The sequence below is a fragment of the Acinonyx jubatus genome, chromosome B1 (assembly GCF_027475565.1).
Source record: "Acinonyx jubatus isolate Ajub_Pintada_27869175 chromosome B1, VMU_Ajub_asm_v1.0, whole genome shotgun sequence".
In the NCBI taxonomy this organism is placed as follows: Eukaryota; Metazoa; Chordata; class Mammalia; order Carnivora; family Felidae; genus Acinonyx; species Acinonyx jubatus.
The window spans coordinates 161678882-161694505 of NC_069382.1; the positions used below are offsets into that span (position 1 = coordinate 161678882).

At 40.7% G+C, this 15624-nt stretch overlaps 1 protein-coding gene across 1 annotated transcript in view; it reads left to right on the plus strand.

Moving 5' to 3' along the window:
- CNGA1 (cyclic nucleotide gated channel subunit alpha 1) overlaps positions 1 to 15624 on the plus strand; it is a 34334-nt gene that overhangs the window by 13664 nt on the left and 5046 nt on the right. Inside the window, exons 3-8 of the mRNA XM_015072288.3 lie at positions 609 to 731; positions 2170 to 2232; positions 6279 to 6320; positions 6410 to 6520; positions 8226 to 8333; positions 9098 to 9204. Coding sequence (XP_014927774.1) covers positions 609 to 731; positions 2170 to 2232; positions 6279 to 6320; positions 6410 to 6520; positions 8226 to 8333; positions 9098 to 9204 — 554 coding nt within the window. The remainder of the gene's footprint in view (positions 1 to 608; positions 732 to 2169; positions 2233 to 6278; positions 6321 to 6409; positions 6521 to 8225; positions 8334 to 9097; positions 9205 to 15624) is intronic.

Consider the following 15624-nt stretch of genomic DNA (forward strand, 5'->3'; position numbering starts at 1 on the left):
GAAAATAATTGTGTGATATGCTGAATGTTTTAGAAGTATAATTTAAAGTGGCTACCCCATGAATGCATAGACATTTATACACATATATTGCATTTATTTTTCGTGGAAAGAGATGTTATTACAGGTTAGTCCATACAAATGTATAATGTGACCTAAAAACATAGATATCATACTTTCTATTTGATAAATATTAACGTTAATCAATGCGTCAAGTAATAGAAATATGGAAGACCTAGGAAGTGGTTTCTGAACTACAATTCAGTAGTATGCACTGAATTATGCATATATTTTATCTAATTCCATGTATTCTAGAAGTTCTCATTTCCCTCTAATTAAAATGGGGGTAGGGGCACTCGGGTGACTCATTTGGTTGAGCATCTGACTCTTGATTTTGGCTCAGGTCTTGATTTCAGGGTCATGGGATACAGCCCCACATTGGGCTCTGTGCTGGGTGTGAGGCCCACTTAAAAAAAAGAAAAAGCGTCATATGTTAGTTTGAGAGGGAAGGAGAAAAGATGAGGCAGTGGTCCTCCTAATGAGAAACATTATTCCTTCATAATAATTTAAAACATTGATCTCATTCACCTCTGCCTCCTATTGGACCGTAGCTCCTTTTCTGATGACGATGATGATGACGACAGTGCCTCCATGTTTGAAGAGTCAGAGAATGAAACCCCCCATGCAGGGGATTCCTTTGGAAATAACTCACGCAGAAGGGGACCAACACAGAGGTGAGCAGTATAATCTATCCCTCCGTATCTCTTTCTAAACTATTATTTAGAGGAAAGAAAGGTATTCTACTCCTCCATTTAGTGGGCTTGGCAATGCTCCTGCTACCTAGCCACTGTGCAGGATCTCAGGAGTAACTTGCTACTTATTCTTTTCCTCTCGTGGAAAGCACAGGCTGATGATTATAGATGCCCACGGGGCTTTGAGTCACAAACACTCTTGCTGATCATTTCCCCTGAGACTGGTCTCTGCCCCTTTAGAACCTGATGCCTCAGTCCTCTCTGACTTCCTCCGCCTTTCTGATCCTTCTTTCAGGGCCCTGAGGCAATGGTATGTGAGAAGGGTTGGCTGTCATCCTCTGAAATGCTGAATCCCATTTGCCCCTACTTTCAGGGAAGTTGAGCATAGGAGTGAGTAGCTAGAACAGAAAAGCTAAAAATCCTTAGTAGGAAATGAAGCACTCATGAGAACTTCACACACGTGCCTCTAAGGGTGTGGGCACGAATGTGATTTTGGTGTGGATCAGGAGTTCCCATATTGTGGGACATATTCACTTTTTCTTTGCGTTTTCTCCCTCCTTTTTTCCTCTCTCTTATTTCTGCTTCCACCAACAACCTTCAGTTTCCCCAGTGTTTTTTATTTGTCTTTTCTTCTTTTCCAATCTTCTCTGACAATCTAAGTCTTAGATGTCTTGCTGGCATCCAAGTTGCCTCACTTGAGGCCATGGAGGATGCTAATTTTTGGTGCTAGCATTGATAGATAGGTGTTTACTAATCACTTTGGTTCATCGCATTGATATTTAGCAATTCAAGCTTCATGGAGGCTCTATATTTTCAAAATTTGTCTAGACAAGAGTAACTGAAGATAATTTGTTCTTGAAAAAAATTTTTGTAATGTTTATTTATTTATTTTTGAGAGAGAGACAGAGCACGAATGGGGGAGGGGCATAGAGAGAGGGAGATGCAGAATCCCAAGCAGGCTCCAGGCTCTGGGCTGTGTGCACAGAGCCCAACACAGGGCTCGAATCCACCAACCGCAAGGTCATGAACTGCAAGATCGTGAACAGAGAGATCATGACCTGAGCCAAAGTCGGCTGCTACACTGACTGAGCCACCCAGATGCCCTGATAATTTGTTCTTTAAGACTTCTTGGGGCACCTGGGTGGCTCAGTCAGTTAAGCATCTGACTCTTGATTTTGGCTCAGGTCATGATCTCATGGTTTGTGAGTTCAAGCCCTACGTCAGGCTCTGCACTGAAGGCATGGAGCCTGCATGGGATTCTCTCTCTCTCCCTCTATCTCTGTCCCTCCCCTGCTCATGCTCTCTCTCTCTCTTAAAATAAATAAACATTAAAAAAACAATTTTTTAAAAAATACTGTTCTTTAATGGCATTATGCAGATGGTAACTGTTATGATTTTACTGTACTTTTTCATTTTCCAGGGAGCACTACCTGCCTGGTACCATTGCACTTTTCAACGTTAACAACAGCAGCAATAAGGAGCAGTAAGTACATTTATAATAGAAAACCAAAGCTTTGCTCTTGAAGAACACCAGTAAAATGTAGGAATATATCTGAATCTGCTATAGAGGAGAACTTTATTAGGAAAACTCTATTTAATGCAATGGCAATGGTATTCCATTATTTTGTCATGTGGTTATTTACTTCTGAAAAATGTGGCTACCCATATTAAAAGCAGCATGTATTTAGGTATGTATGTGTGTTTAAATACATATAGAAAACCATGTCTCCTGTGTAAATGCAGTTGCCCCACCTGGTGGACAAAAATAAATGAAATATCAGTAATCCTTTCCATTCTGAGCCAGTGTGCCTTAGGTCAATTCCTCAGGAGACGATCTCTGAGAAGGGAGTTAGGGGAGCAGAACGGGGCAGAGGGAGAAGTTGAACTTCAGAGAATAGAGTTGATATGCCATACGATCCCATGGGAAACTCTAGAGCAGGGATGGCCCTTCAGAGTTGTGTCATAGTTAGGCAGTAGGACCGGGCCTTTACCCTCATGCACACTGTAGTCATAGTCACCCTTATTCCTGATGGATTTCAGCCCCTTGTCACTGGGCCTTTCTTGAGTTATAGCTGCCGTTATTTGTCCATTTACCACTAAAACTGGGCTGGAGAACACCAAAGGCACCAGAGTGGATCATCTATGTGCCAAATACATCCCCCTCACCCACTCTAACACAGCAACACTATCTAGTTCTGATTAAAGAACTTGCCTCATGCCTTGCATGAGGGGCCTAAAGTGACTGGGGAGCAGTCATAGCTTAATGTTTAATGGGACACCTACCGTGTTCCCTGGAAGACACGTGACCTATCTGGAAGCCTTTAGATCCACAGAGCAGAAAGTTGTGAGGATGAGAAGCACACATTTCCTATGTGAATCACTCCTACTTCAACTCCTTGGTTCCCAGACCCATGCATGGCCATTTCCTTTTCTACACAAAAGGGATGACTGGGCACTGCTTGGAGCTGTGACATTAGAAAGATTAACTTTACCATTGTCTTTCAAGGTCACTTCTAAGGAGGGCTATGGTATAGACATAGCCCATTTTGGCTTGTATCCTGATCAAGCTGACCCATTCATTGACCAGATCATTGATGATGACCTGTCCTGTAAGACCCACATATATGGCCCTGGTGGAGAGTTGAAGAGTAGGAGCTGATGCAACGGTGGTAGATGACATGACGGAAGGGTAGTGAGCACCTGCTCAATCCCAGATATACCACTTCATCATGTGATAGATTGCTGTACAACCTCATGACTTGTTAGTTCTGACAGAATCCAACTCATGGTCAACAGTCATCTTCTGTTCCATGGTTAGTCAGTCCTCTTTCAAGGTCCTATTAACATGATGCCATTGATATAGTGGACCAATGTGATGCTCCAAGGAATGTCCAGATAGTCCAGGTCCCTCTAGGCTGTGTCATGACATTAAGCAGGACAGATAACATAGCCCTGGAAGAGACTATAAATGTGCCATTTTCCATCCCGTAACTATTTCAGATCCTCTTCCCTGATAGTGATAAAAAAAAAAAAAATAACACAGTCACTGTGACTGGCCCAGAACTTTAGGTATATGGTTTAGATAGCACAAATGCATTGTTTTTCACATTTGCCACAGGAGCCACAATTGGGGCTGCCATGTGCTTGATTTTCAGTAGTCTACTGCCATTCATGAGTATCCATGTGAATTTTGTAGGGACAAGACATTGAATTAAATGTGGGGGGACTACCACCCCTGCATGCATTAGGTCTTTAAGGGTCTCATTTTCTTTCCCTCCTGTTTAGGATGCAATATTGTTTTCGGCCAGCAGGTAGGAGGCAGCTTGAGAGCTTCCACTTGGCCCTCCCCCTTATGATAGCTCTTACTCTACAAGTTAAGGAACTAGTAGGGATAAGGGTTCTGCCAATGACCAAATGTATGCATCCACTTACATTCCAGTTAACATTGAGGAACTGGAGAAATGACCACAATAGGGGTCCTTAGATCCAGTGGAAACCCCCTAAGTTGTAAATCATACAGGATTCTGTTATTAGTAAGTCACCATCTGCTGCCCCCCACTTTAATGGGAGGCATGATGACGCTTCAATCCCTGGGTCTCAATAACAGCTTGGGTCTTTTGCCAAACAGTCTTTAATGTATCTAGGTACTCCCTCTTCTCCCAGCGTATAGTCACCTATGTAAGTGACCATGGGTTTTCTCTGGGGAAAGACTGGGGAAATCATTACTGAGTATACTGGTCATGGTGTTTGCAGAGTCTTTCTTTATGGGGGCTTGGCTCCCTCTTCAGTCAGTGGTTTCATTTCTGAGAACTGGCTCAGGTTTAGAAACTACTCATAAGGTTGTGACTTTTTATCCGGTTAAGTTGCCTTCAACCTCTTAATCATCCATACCTGATATGTTTTCATTGTATACATTAAACAGTACCCCAACAAACCAAAAGGATGCCCATCTATCTAGGAATACCGTATACAATTAACTTCTTCTATAGCTGTCTATGAGTTAAGCCCTCTGGCTACCATGCTCACCTTCATGGTAATTATAGTTATTGGACCCATCTCTCCTCTGATGTGTAAGCACTGCCACCGATCTCTTATTCCCAGGTTCTGTCATCTCAATTGCTCTCAGGGAACCCAGTTTTGCACACAGTTCAGCATCTCCCACTACCAGCTCTGGCTTATAGAGGACAATACCACTGAGTTTCTTAATGATGCTGGTGCGCCTCTCACCAGCATATGCCTTATCATTTTTGTGTCCTCTGAGCCCTCTTAGGGACCATAGTCAGTTGGTGGGTACTCTTCCTTACTTGGTATGTCCACTTCAGCACATCACTTCTCTAGTCTCCCTGATACCTTCCTCCACCATCTGTCATGGCACTTTGTAATTTCTATTACACTTAGCACAAATCATCATTTTTCCTGAGCTTCTGAGAGCCATCCCAGCAGTGTGTTGGCACCATTTCCATGGATCTGGGCTAGGGTGTTGAAGCCTATAACACAAGAATATGCTGTCATGGCAGTAAATTCTCCCTTGTCCAGTTTTATGTTCTGGTCCCCTTTGTACGTGACAGTCTTAGGTGCCAAGCCCCACGTCTTTATCTAATTTATTTCATATTTCTCCTCAATAGCAGCATTCTACTTTTCCTGGGCTATTGATATGCAGACTAAATTCACTTGTACATTTGCACCTGAAAATTTTCTTCCTTTTAGTGTCCTCACTCTTCTCAACCACTCCAACTCTTACCCATGCTTTGAGGCCTAGCCCTATCTCCCTTTAACATCCTCTCTGACTACCCTAGTGGTAGTGCAATGCCTGTTCATTCATGTCTGAATAATAAACTTTCCCAAGACATCTGAGCCAACAATGGCAGCCTGTTTTGACCATAGGTCTGCCTGGCTCCAGAATCCATTCTTCAGCTAATAGAACCAACTGTAGGAAGGAGCCTCAAATCGCATAATCTCCACTGCAGAAGAAATTGTATATAGAGAAAAGGTGATCTCAAATTCAGTGAATGATTCTAAGAATTGGGATTCCACTGTGTGGAGTTTTTTGACTACTCATAAAAAATTGCTTCAGTCAGGATTACCCTTCTAAAGAAAATTGATGGCATTTTCTTGAAATTCTCCAAGTTCTTACTCAATAATAAATATAAGTGATATCAAGAAGCTTACATTTTAAATAAAAAATTTTTTTTTTGTACACATGGAGACTTTTTGAAAGTGCACTCTTGGGAGTTGTTGTTTTCTAAATTTCCCTTGTTGGGTTTATGCCTTTATCCACCTCCCTTGTCTTCAATTTTCCATGTGTACTAACCCAGGAATGTTTGTTTGTTTGTTTGTTTGTTTTATTATCTAGGTGTAGGTCTATTTTTGTATAACTCTCCATTAGAAGACCAGATTTCTAGTTCTTAGCACGCGGGCAGGTCTCTGAAGACAAGGTTCAGATTTCTTGCTCAATAGAGAGGGAAGTAAATAAGAATGGAAGTCAGGATGTAATTTGATTGTGTGACTTAGATATTATTTCTTCTTTAGAGAACCAAAAGAAAAAAAGAAAAAGAAGAAAGAAAAGAAGAGGTAAGTTAGGCTTTGGCATGAATGATCCCAGATTTTTTGGCCCATAACATTTTCATATTTTATTACTGACCACATCTCTCACTTTTCAGCAAGTCAGATGATAAAAATGTAAATAAAAAGGACTCAGAGAAGAAAAAGAAGAAAGAAAAGGAAAAAGAGAAGAAAAAGAAAGAGGAGAAAGGCAAAGATAAGAAAGAAGAGTAAGTGTTTTTACTGGCATTGAAATTAGGAATTAATTTGTAATGGATTTTGGATGCAAGGATAATTTCCTAAAAGTTCATAATTATGAAACCTTGTGTAAAAGACTAAATAGATTGTTATCTAATGGGAATTAATTTTTTTTTCTTATTTCCTTAAAGTGACCAATGGTAGTTTTATTCTTACTTTTCTCATCAAGACTTTTCAATGTTATGGTTAACTGACTTCCTCAAGACCTGGTGAAGATAAATTTACCATTTGGAGATATTTGGATTTCAAGAGAATTAGGTTTTTAGGGTCTTACCATTAATTTTTTTAAATTGAAATAAAAATTTAATAATTTTACTAACATTTTTGAGTAATAAATACTGTATGGCAAATACTCCAAAGTAAGCTAGTCTCCTTGCAAAAGCCATGCTTAATTCTGAGAGCAGGACAGGGCGCCTGGGTGGCTCAGTTAAGGGTCTGACTTGCACTTGGGTCATGATCTCACAGACTTTGAGTTCCAGCCCCGCATTGGGTTCTGTGCTGACAGCTCGGAGCCTGGACCCTGCTTCTGATTCTGTGTTTCTTTCTCTCTCTGTCTCTCTCTCTCTCTCTCTCTCAAAAATAAGGAAACATTAAAAAAAATTCTGAGCTCAGTATAAATGCTTATTAAAACTCCAACCATTTGCAAGATCTTTTGTAAGCAAACATTTGAGGGTTAGAATTTCATAAGGGTGAGGCTGAATGATATTTTCAAAACTATCTTTTTACTTTTTATTAAAGGGGAAATTCTTTTCTAAGCTTAAAGAAAACTCTTTTTCTTTACCAGATAATATTCACTTATTTGTGCCTGCTAGAAAGCCATTGAAGTTCTTACAAAGGAAAAAGTCCTTTGCAATATAGGTTTGGGGTGCCTGGCTGGCTCAGTCAGCAGAGGGGCGACTCTTCCTCTCGGGTTGTTAAGTTCAAGCTCCACACTGGAGCTTGAACTTGGGTGTAGAGATTATTTAAAAATAATATCTTTAAAAACAAAAAAAACCCAACCCCTCTCCCCAAACCCAATAGAGGCTTGATACTAGGCAATTAAAAAAAATTTTCCATTTGACGATATATTTCCTTTCTTCCTTCCTTCCTCCCTCCCTTCCTTCCTTCCTTCCTTCCTTCCTTCCTTCCTTCCTTCCTTCCTTCCTCCACCTCCTATTGCCTCTTCATCCTTCATAGATGCTTATGAACAAGTGCCTTTTATTAGATTGTGTTACAGTCTTCTTTCCACACAGATGAGAGCTCCCTCTCACAGTGCAGTTCCTGATTATTTTGTTACCTGGTAGGAAAAGTGGTAACACCACCATTCTCTCACCACCTACAACCTACCAAAGAAGTCTATGGAATATTCAGAATCTGGCATGATCTGTGCCATTATTCCTTTTCAGTGGCTGAATTGATAGAAGTATCTGCAGCATCGCAGTAAAACAGGGCTTTAATAAAAGTCTAATGTAAGGTTTAATGTAAGACTAATAATTTAACCATCTATCCAGCCCTCACTAGGTAATTGCTGATATCTAATACACTCATGCCAAGCTAATCTTCTCCCTGGAGGGTGAGCTTCTCCAGCTTAGTTCTGTTTCATTAATTGTGGATAATGGACATAACCCTATTTAATATGTGAAATAAAAATGTTCTTGTTTCTTGGTAACCTTCTACTTCATTTCAAATTGCTGCTAGGGAGAAGAAAGAAGTCACAGTTATTGATCCCTCAGGAAACACATACTACAACTGGCTGTTTTGCATCACCTTACCTGTCATGTACAACTGGACTATGATTATTGCAAGGTATCTATATATTTTTGTGGCTCTCAATTTGCTTCTAGTTTCTGAGTTAACTGACTTAATGGTTTGGTCCATAGCTCTTCAGGACATACATCCTTTCTCCACCTCAGGTTGTAAAGAGAGGTTATGTTATTCTCATATTCTCATATTCTCTTTCCTGACATCAGGAGAACATGTATTGGTTCCCAGTATACTTGGAAATCCAGTACTGGAATGAAGTGTGGGGGGATAGTTTTAAACTTTTGATTGCTGAGTCGTTTTATTAGAATTTTGGGAGAAACTTTATTTTTGTGGCCTAAGAAAAAAACATTGCCAGGAGTGGAAAAAGATAAAAAATTTAGGTTGTTTTAGAGCAAGATATGTTTCTCAGGTATGTCTACGGTTCTCTGTCTTTTAGATAGTAAACATCTCAGCAACCCAGGACCAAGCACAATTCCTGGAAGCATTTTGGGTACAGATAGTCAATAAGAACCTGGTTATCAATGTGTATAAGCCAATATATTTTGACATTAGCTTGAGGCCATTTATTCTTGTTTGATGTTTCCACAAAACGAACTAGTGTAATCGAAAGAATGCTGGAATTCAGACGCATGAGAAAAATAAATCAAACCATTCAGATTCGGAAAAGCTGTGGTTGATTAAATGGACTCTAAGGACCCTCTCAGCCTTAGTGCATTATACCTCTTACCATGATAAAAAGTATACAGAGAAGACTTTTACTTAAACTGGCTCCCAGTTCATTTTATTTACATGTTTTTCTTTTACAGAGCATGTTTTGATGAACTTCAGTCTGATTACTTAGAATATTGGCTCATTTTTGATTACCTATCAGACATAGTCTATCTTCTTGATATGTTTGTACGAACAAGGACAGGTAAATACGTTCAGCTTTGGATATTTTGCAATGTTGTGCTTTTATCTCTAGAGTATAATTTGAAATTTTTTAATTCAAGTCTTCTTCAAAATAAGCTCACAGATCTACTTTAGAAGAAAAAGCACTGTTGGAAACAAGAATACCATATATTCACCCACAAGCTTAGGCTACTCCAACGGATTCAGGTTACTTGGCAACATTTTGAATGTGGATTGGTGGCTTTCCTCCATTATCTTGTTCATTGGTTTTATGCCAGTGGGAGGAATAGAGAGAACAGAAATATTGTGCCAGCTCTATGGTGAAAAGGTAGTTGCTACCTCACAGAGAGATTCCATGAAGAGGCATGGGGAGAAATCAGTGTATCTGGCATAGCTGTACTAGACATTTTATAACAGTACACACATCCTTATTTTATTTTATTTTATTTTTATTTTTTTTCAATATATGAAATTTATTGTCAGATTGGTTTCCATACAACACCCAGTGCTCATCGCAAAAGGTGCCCTCCTCAGTACCCCTCACCCACCCTCCCCTCCCTCCCACCCCCCATCAACCCTCAGTTTGTTCTCAGTTTTTAAGAGTCTCTTATGCTTTGGCTCTCTCCCACTCTAACCTCCTTTTTTTTTCTTCCCCTCCCCCATGGGTTTCTGTTAAGTTTCTCAGGATCCACCTAAGAGTGAAAACATATGGTATCTGTCTTTCTCTGTATGACTTATTTCACTTAGCATCACACTCTCCAGTTCCATCCACGTTGCTACAAAGGGCTATATTTCATTCTTTCTCATTGCCATGTAGTACTCCATTGTGTATATAAACCACAATTTCTTTATCCATTCATCAGTTGATGGACATTTAGGCTCTTTCCATAATTTGGCTATTGTTGAAAGTGCTGCTATAAACATTGGGGTACAAGTGCCCCTATGCATCAGCACTCCTGTATCCCTTGGGTAAATTCCTAGCAGTGCTACTGCTGGGTCATAGGGTAGGTCTATTTTCAATTTTTTGAGGAACCTCCACACTGTTTTCCAGAGTGGCTGCACCAGTTTGCATTCCCACCAACAGTGCAAGAGGGTTCCCGTTTCTCCACATCCTCTCCAGCATCTATAGTCTCCTGATTTGTTCATTTTGGCCACTCTGACTGGCGTGAGGTGATATCTGAGTGTGGTTTTGATTTGTATTTCCCTGATGAGGAGCGACGTTGAGCATCTTTTCATGTGCCTGTTGGCCATCCGGATGTCTTCTTTAGAGAAGTGTCTATTCATCTTTTCTGCCCATTTCTTCACTGGGTTATTTGTTTTTCGGGTATGGAGTTTGGTGAGCTCTTTATAGATTTTGGATACTAGCCCTTTGTCCGATATGTCATTTGCAAATATCTTTTCCCATTCCGTTGGTTGCCTTTTAGTTTTGTTGGTTGTTTCCTTTGCTGTGCAGAAGCTTTTTATCTTGATGAGGTCCCAGTAGTTCATTTTTGCTTTTAATCCCCTTGCCTTTGGGGATGTGTCGAGTAAGAAATTGCTGCAGCTGAGGTCAGAGAGGTCTTTTCCTGCTTTCTCCTCTAGGGTTTTGATGGTTTCCTGTCTCACATTCAGGTCCTTTATCCATTTTGAGTTTATTTTTTGTGAATGGTGTGAGAAAGTGGTCTAGTTTCAACCTTCTGCATGTAGCTGTCCAGTTCTCCCAGCACCATTTGTTAAAGAGACTGTCTTTTTTCCATTGGATGTTCTTTCCTGCTTTGTCAAAGATTGGTTGGCCATACATTTGTGGGTCTAGTTCTGGGGTTTCTATTCTATTCCATTGGTCTGTGTATCTGTTTTTGTGCCAATACCATGCTGTCTTGATGATGACAGCTTTGTAGTAGAGGCTAAAGTCTGGGATTGTGATGTCTCCTGCTTTGGTCTTCTTCAAAGTTACTTTGGCTATTCGGGGCCTTTTGTGGTTCCATCTGAATTTTAGGATGGCTTGTTCTAGTTTTGAGAAGAATGCTGGTGCAATTTTGATTGGGATTGCACTGAATGTGTAGATAGCTTTGGGTAGTATTGACATTTTAACAATATTTATTCTTCCAATCCATGAGCATGGAATGTTTTTCCATTTCTTTATATCTTCTTCAATTTCCTTCATAAGCTTTTTATAGTTTTCAGCATACAGATCTTTTACATCTTTGGTTAGATTCATTCCTAGGTATTTTATGGTTCTTGGTGCAATTGTGAATGGGATCAGTTTCTTTATTTATCTTTCTGTTGCTTCATTATTAGAGTATAAGAATGCAACTGATTTCTGTACATTGATTTTGTATCCTGCAACTTTGCTAAATTCATGTACCAGTTCTAGCAGACTTTTGGTGGAGTCTATCAGGTTTTCCACGTATAATATCATGTCATCTGCAAAAAGTGAAAGCTTAACTTCATCTTTGCCAATTTTGATGCCTTTCATTTCCTTTTGTTGTCTGATTGCTGATGCTAGAACTTCCAACACTATGTTAAACAACAGCGGTGAGAGTGGACATCCCTGTTGTGTTCCTGATCTCAAGGAAAAAGCTCTCAGTTTTTCCCCATTGAGGATGATGTTAGCTGTGGGCTTTTCATAAATGGCTTTTATGAACTTTAAGTATGTTCCTTCTATCCCGACTTTCTCGAGGGTTTTTACTAAGAAAGGTTGCTGAATTTTGTCACATGCCTTTTCTGCATCGATTGACAGGATCATATGGTTTTTATCTTTTCTTTTATTAATGTGATGTATCACGTTGATTGATTTGTGAATGTTGAACCAGACTTACATCCCAGGAATGAATCCCACTTGATCATGGTGAATAATTCTTTTTATATGCTGTTGAATTTGATTTGCTAGTATCTTATTGAGAATTTTTGCATCCATATTCATCAGGGATATTGGCCTGTAGTTCTCTTTTTCTACTGGGTCTCTGTCTGGTTTAGGAATCAAAGTAATACTGGCATCATAGAATGAGTCTGGAAGTTTTCCTTCCCTTTCTATTTCTTGGAATAGCTTAAGAAGGATAGGTATTATCTCTGCTTTAAACGTCTGGTAGAACTCCCCTGGGAAGCCATCTGGTCCTGGACTCTGATTTGTTGGGAGATTTTTGATGACTGATTCAATTTCTTCACTGGTTATGGGTCTGTTCAAGCTTTCTCTTTCCTCCTGATTGAGCTTTGGAAGTGTGTGGGTGTTTAGGAATTTGTCCATTTCTTCCAGGTTGTCCAGTTTGTTGGCATATAATTTTTCATAGTATTCCCTGATAATTGCTTGTATTTCTGAGGGATTGGTTTTAATAAGTCCATTTTCATTCATGATTTTATCTATTTGGGTCATCTCCCTTTTCTTTTTGAGAAGCCTGGCTAGAGGTATACCAATTTTGTTTATTTTTCAAAACACCAACTCTTGGTTTCGTTGATCTGCTCTACAGTTTTTTAGATTCTATATTGTTTATTTCTGCTCTGATCTTTATTATTTCTCTTCTTCTGCTGGGTTTAGGCTGTCTTTGCTGTTCTGCTTCTATTTCCTTTAGGTGTGCTGTTAGATTTTGTATTTGGGATTTTTCTTGTTTCTTGAGATAGGCCTGGATTGCAATGTATTTTCCTCTCAGGACTGCCTTCACTGCATCCCAAAGCGTTTGGATTATTGTATTTTCATCTTCATTTGTTTCCATATATTTTTTAATTTCTTTTCTAATTGCCTGGTTGACCCACTCATTCTTTAGTAGGGTGTTCTTTAACCTTCATGCTTTTGGAGGTTTTCCAGACTTTTTCCTGTGGCTGATTTCAAGCTTCATAGCATTGTGGTCTGAAAGTATGCATGGTATGATTTCAATTCTTGTAGACTTATGAAGGGCTGTCTTGTGACCCAGTGTGTGATCTATCTTGGAGAATGTTCCATGTGCACTCGAGAAGAAAGTATATTCTGTTGCTTTGGGATGCAGAGTTCTAAATATATCTGTCAAGTCCATCTGATCCAATGTCTCATTCAGGGCCCTTGTTTCTTTATTGACCGTGTGTCTAGATGATCTATCCATTTCTGTAAGTGGAGTGTTAAAGTCCCTTGCAATTACCACATTCTTATCAATAAGGTTGCTTATGTTTGTGAGTAATTGTTTTATATATTTGGGGGCTCCTGTATTCAGCACATAGACATTTATAATTGTTAGCTCTTCCTGATGGATAGACCCTGTAATTATTATATAATGCCCTTCATCTCTTGTTACAGCCTTTAATTTAAAGTCTAGTTTGTCTGATATAAGTATGGCTATTCCAGCTTTCTTCTGACTTCCAGTGGCATGATAAATAGTTCTCCTCACTCTCAATCTAAAGGTGTCCTCAGGTCTAAAATGAGTCTCTTGTAGACAGCAAATAGATGGGTCTTGTTTTTTTATCCATTCTGATACCCTGTGTCTTTTGGTTGGTGCATTTAGTCCATTTGCATTCAGTATTATTATAGAAAGATATGGGGTTTAGAGTCATTGTGATGTCCGTAGGTTTCATGCTTGTAGTGATGTCTCTGATATTTTGTCTCACAGGATCCCCCTTAGGATCTCTTGTAGGGCTGTTTTAGTGGTGACGAATTCCTTCAGTTTTTGTTTGTTTGGGAAGACCTTTATCTCTCCTTCTATTCTAAATGACAGACTTGCTGGATAAAGGATTCTCGGCTGCATATTTTTTCTGTTCCTCACATCGAAGATTTCCTGCCATTCCTTTCTGGCTGCCAGGTTTCAGTAGAGAGATCAGTCACGAGTCTTATAGGTCTCCCTTTAGATGTTAGAGCACGTTTATCTCTAGCTGCTTTCAGAATTTTCTCTTTATCCTTGAATTTTGCCAGTTTCACTATGATATGTTGTGCAGAAGATCGGTTCAAGTTACGTCTGAAGGGAGTTCTCTGTGCCTCTTGGATTTCAGTGCCTTTTTCCTTCTCCAGTTCAGGGAAGTTCTCAGCTCTTATTTCTTCAAGTACCTCTTCAGCACCTCTCCCTCTCTCTTCCTCCTCTGGAATACCAATTATGCGTAGATTATTTCTCTTTAGTGCATGACTTAGTTCTCTAATTTTCCCCTTATACTCCTGGATTTTTTTTTATCTCTCTTTTTCTCAGCTTCTTCTTTTTCTATAATTTTATCTTCTAGTTCACCTATTCTCTCCTCTGCCTCTTCAATCCGAGCTGTGGTCATCTCCATTTTATTTTGTAGTTCATTAATAGCATTTTTTAGCTCCTCCTGGCTGTTCCTTAGACCCTTGATCTCTGTAGCAAGAGATTCTCTGCTGTCCTTTATACTGTTTTCAAGCCCAGCGATTAATTTTATGACTATTATTCTAAATTCAGTTTCTGTTATATAGTTTAAATCGTTTTTGATCAGTTCGTTAGCTGTCGTTATTTCCTGGAGGTTTTTTTGAGGGGAATTCTTCCATTTCATCATTTTGGATCCTCCCTGGAGTGGTGCGGGACTGTGGGGCACTTCCCCTGTGTTGTCTTGGATAACTTGTGTTGGTGGGCGGGGCCGCAGTGAGACTGGTGTGTGCCTTCTCTTCCCCTGTCCTAGGGGCAGGATTCACTGTGGGGTGGCGTGGCCTGTCTGGGCTACTTGTACACTGCCAGGCTTATGGTGCTGGGGATCTGGCGTATTGGCTGGGGTGGGTAGGCAAGGTGCATGGGGGCAGGAGGGGCAGCCTTAGCTCACTTTTCCTTTGGAGATCCGCTTTGGGAGGGGCCCTGTGGCACCGAGAGGGAGTCAGACCCGCTGGAGGGATGGATCCGCAGAAGCACTGCGTTGGGTGTTTGCGCGGTGCAAGCAAGTTCCCTGGCAGGAACCAGTTCCCTTTGGGATTTTGGCTGGGGGATAGGCGAGGGAGATGGCACTGGTGAGCGCCTTTGTTCCCCGCCAAGCTGCGTTCTGTCGTCAGGGGCTCAACAACTCTCCCTCCCGTTGTCTTCCAGCCCTCCCGCTCTCCGAGCAAAGCTGTTAACTTATAACCTTCCAGCTGTTAAGTCCTGCTTGCTGTCCGAACACACTCTGTCCGGCCCCTCTGCTTTTGCAAGCTAGACTCGGGGCCTCTGCTTGGCCAGCGGGCCGCCCCTCCGCCCCTCTGCCCCGGCTCCCTCCCGCCAGTCCTTGTAGCGCGCACCGCCTCTCCGCCCTTCCTACCCTCTTCTGTGGGCCTCTCGTCTGCGCTTGGCTCTGGAGACTCCGTTCTGCTAGTCTTCTGGTGGTTTTCTGGGTTATTTAGGCAGGTGTAGGTGGAATCTGAGTGATCAGCAGGACGTGGTGAGCCCAGCGTCCTCCTACGCTGCCATCTTTCCCCCCATCCTTTTTTTAAAAAATATAATTTATTGTCAAATTGGCTAACATGCAGTGTGCAAAATGTGCTCTTGGTTTTTGGGATAGAGCCCCGTGGTTCATTGCTTATATACAATACCCACCG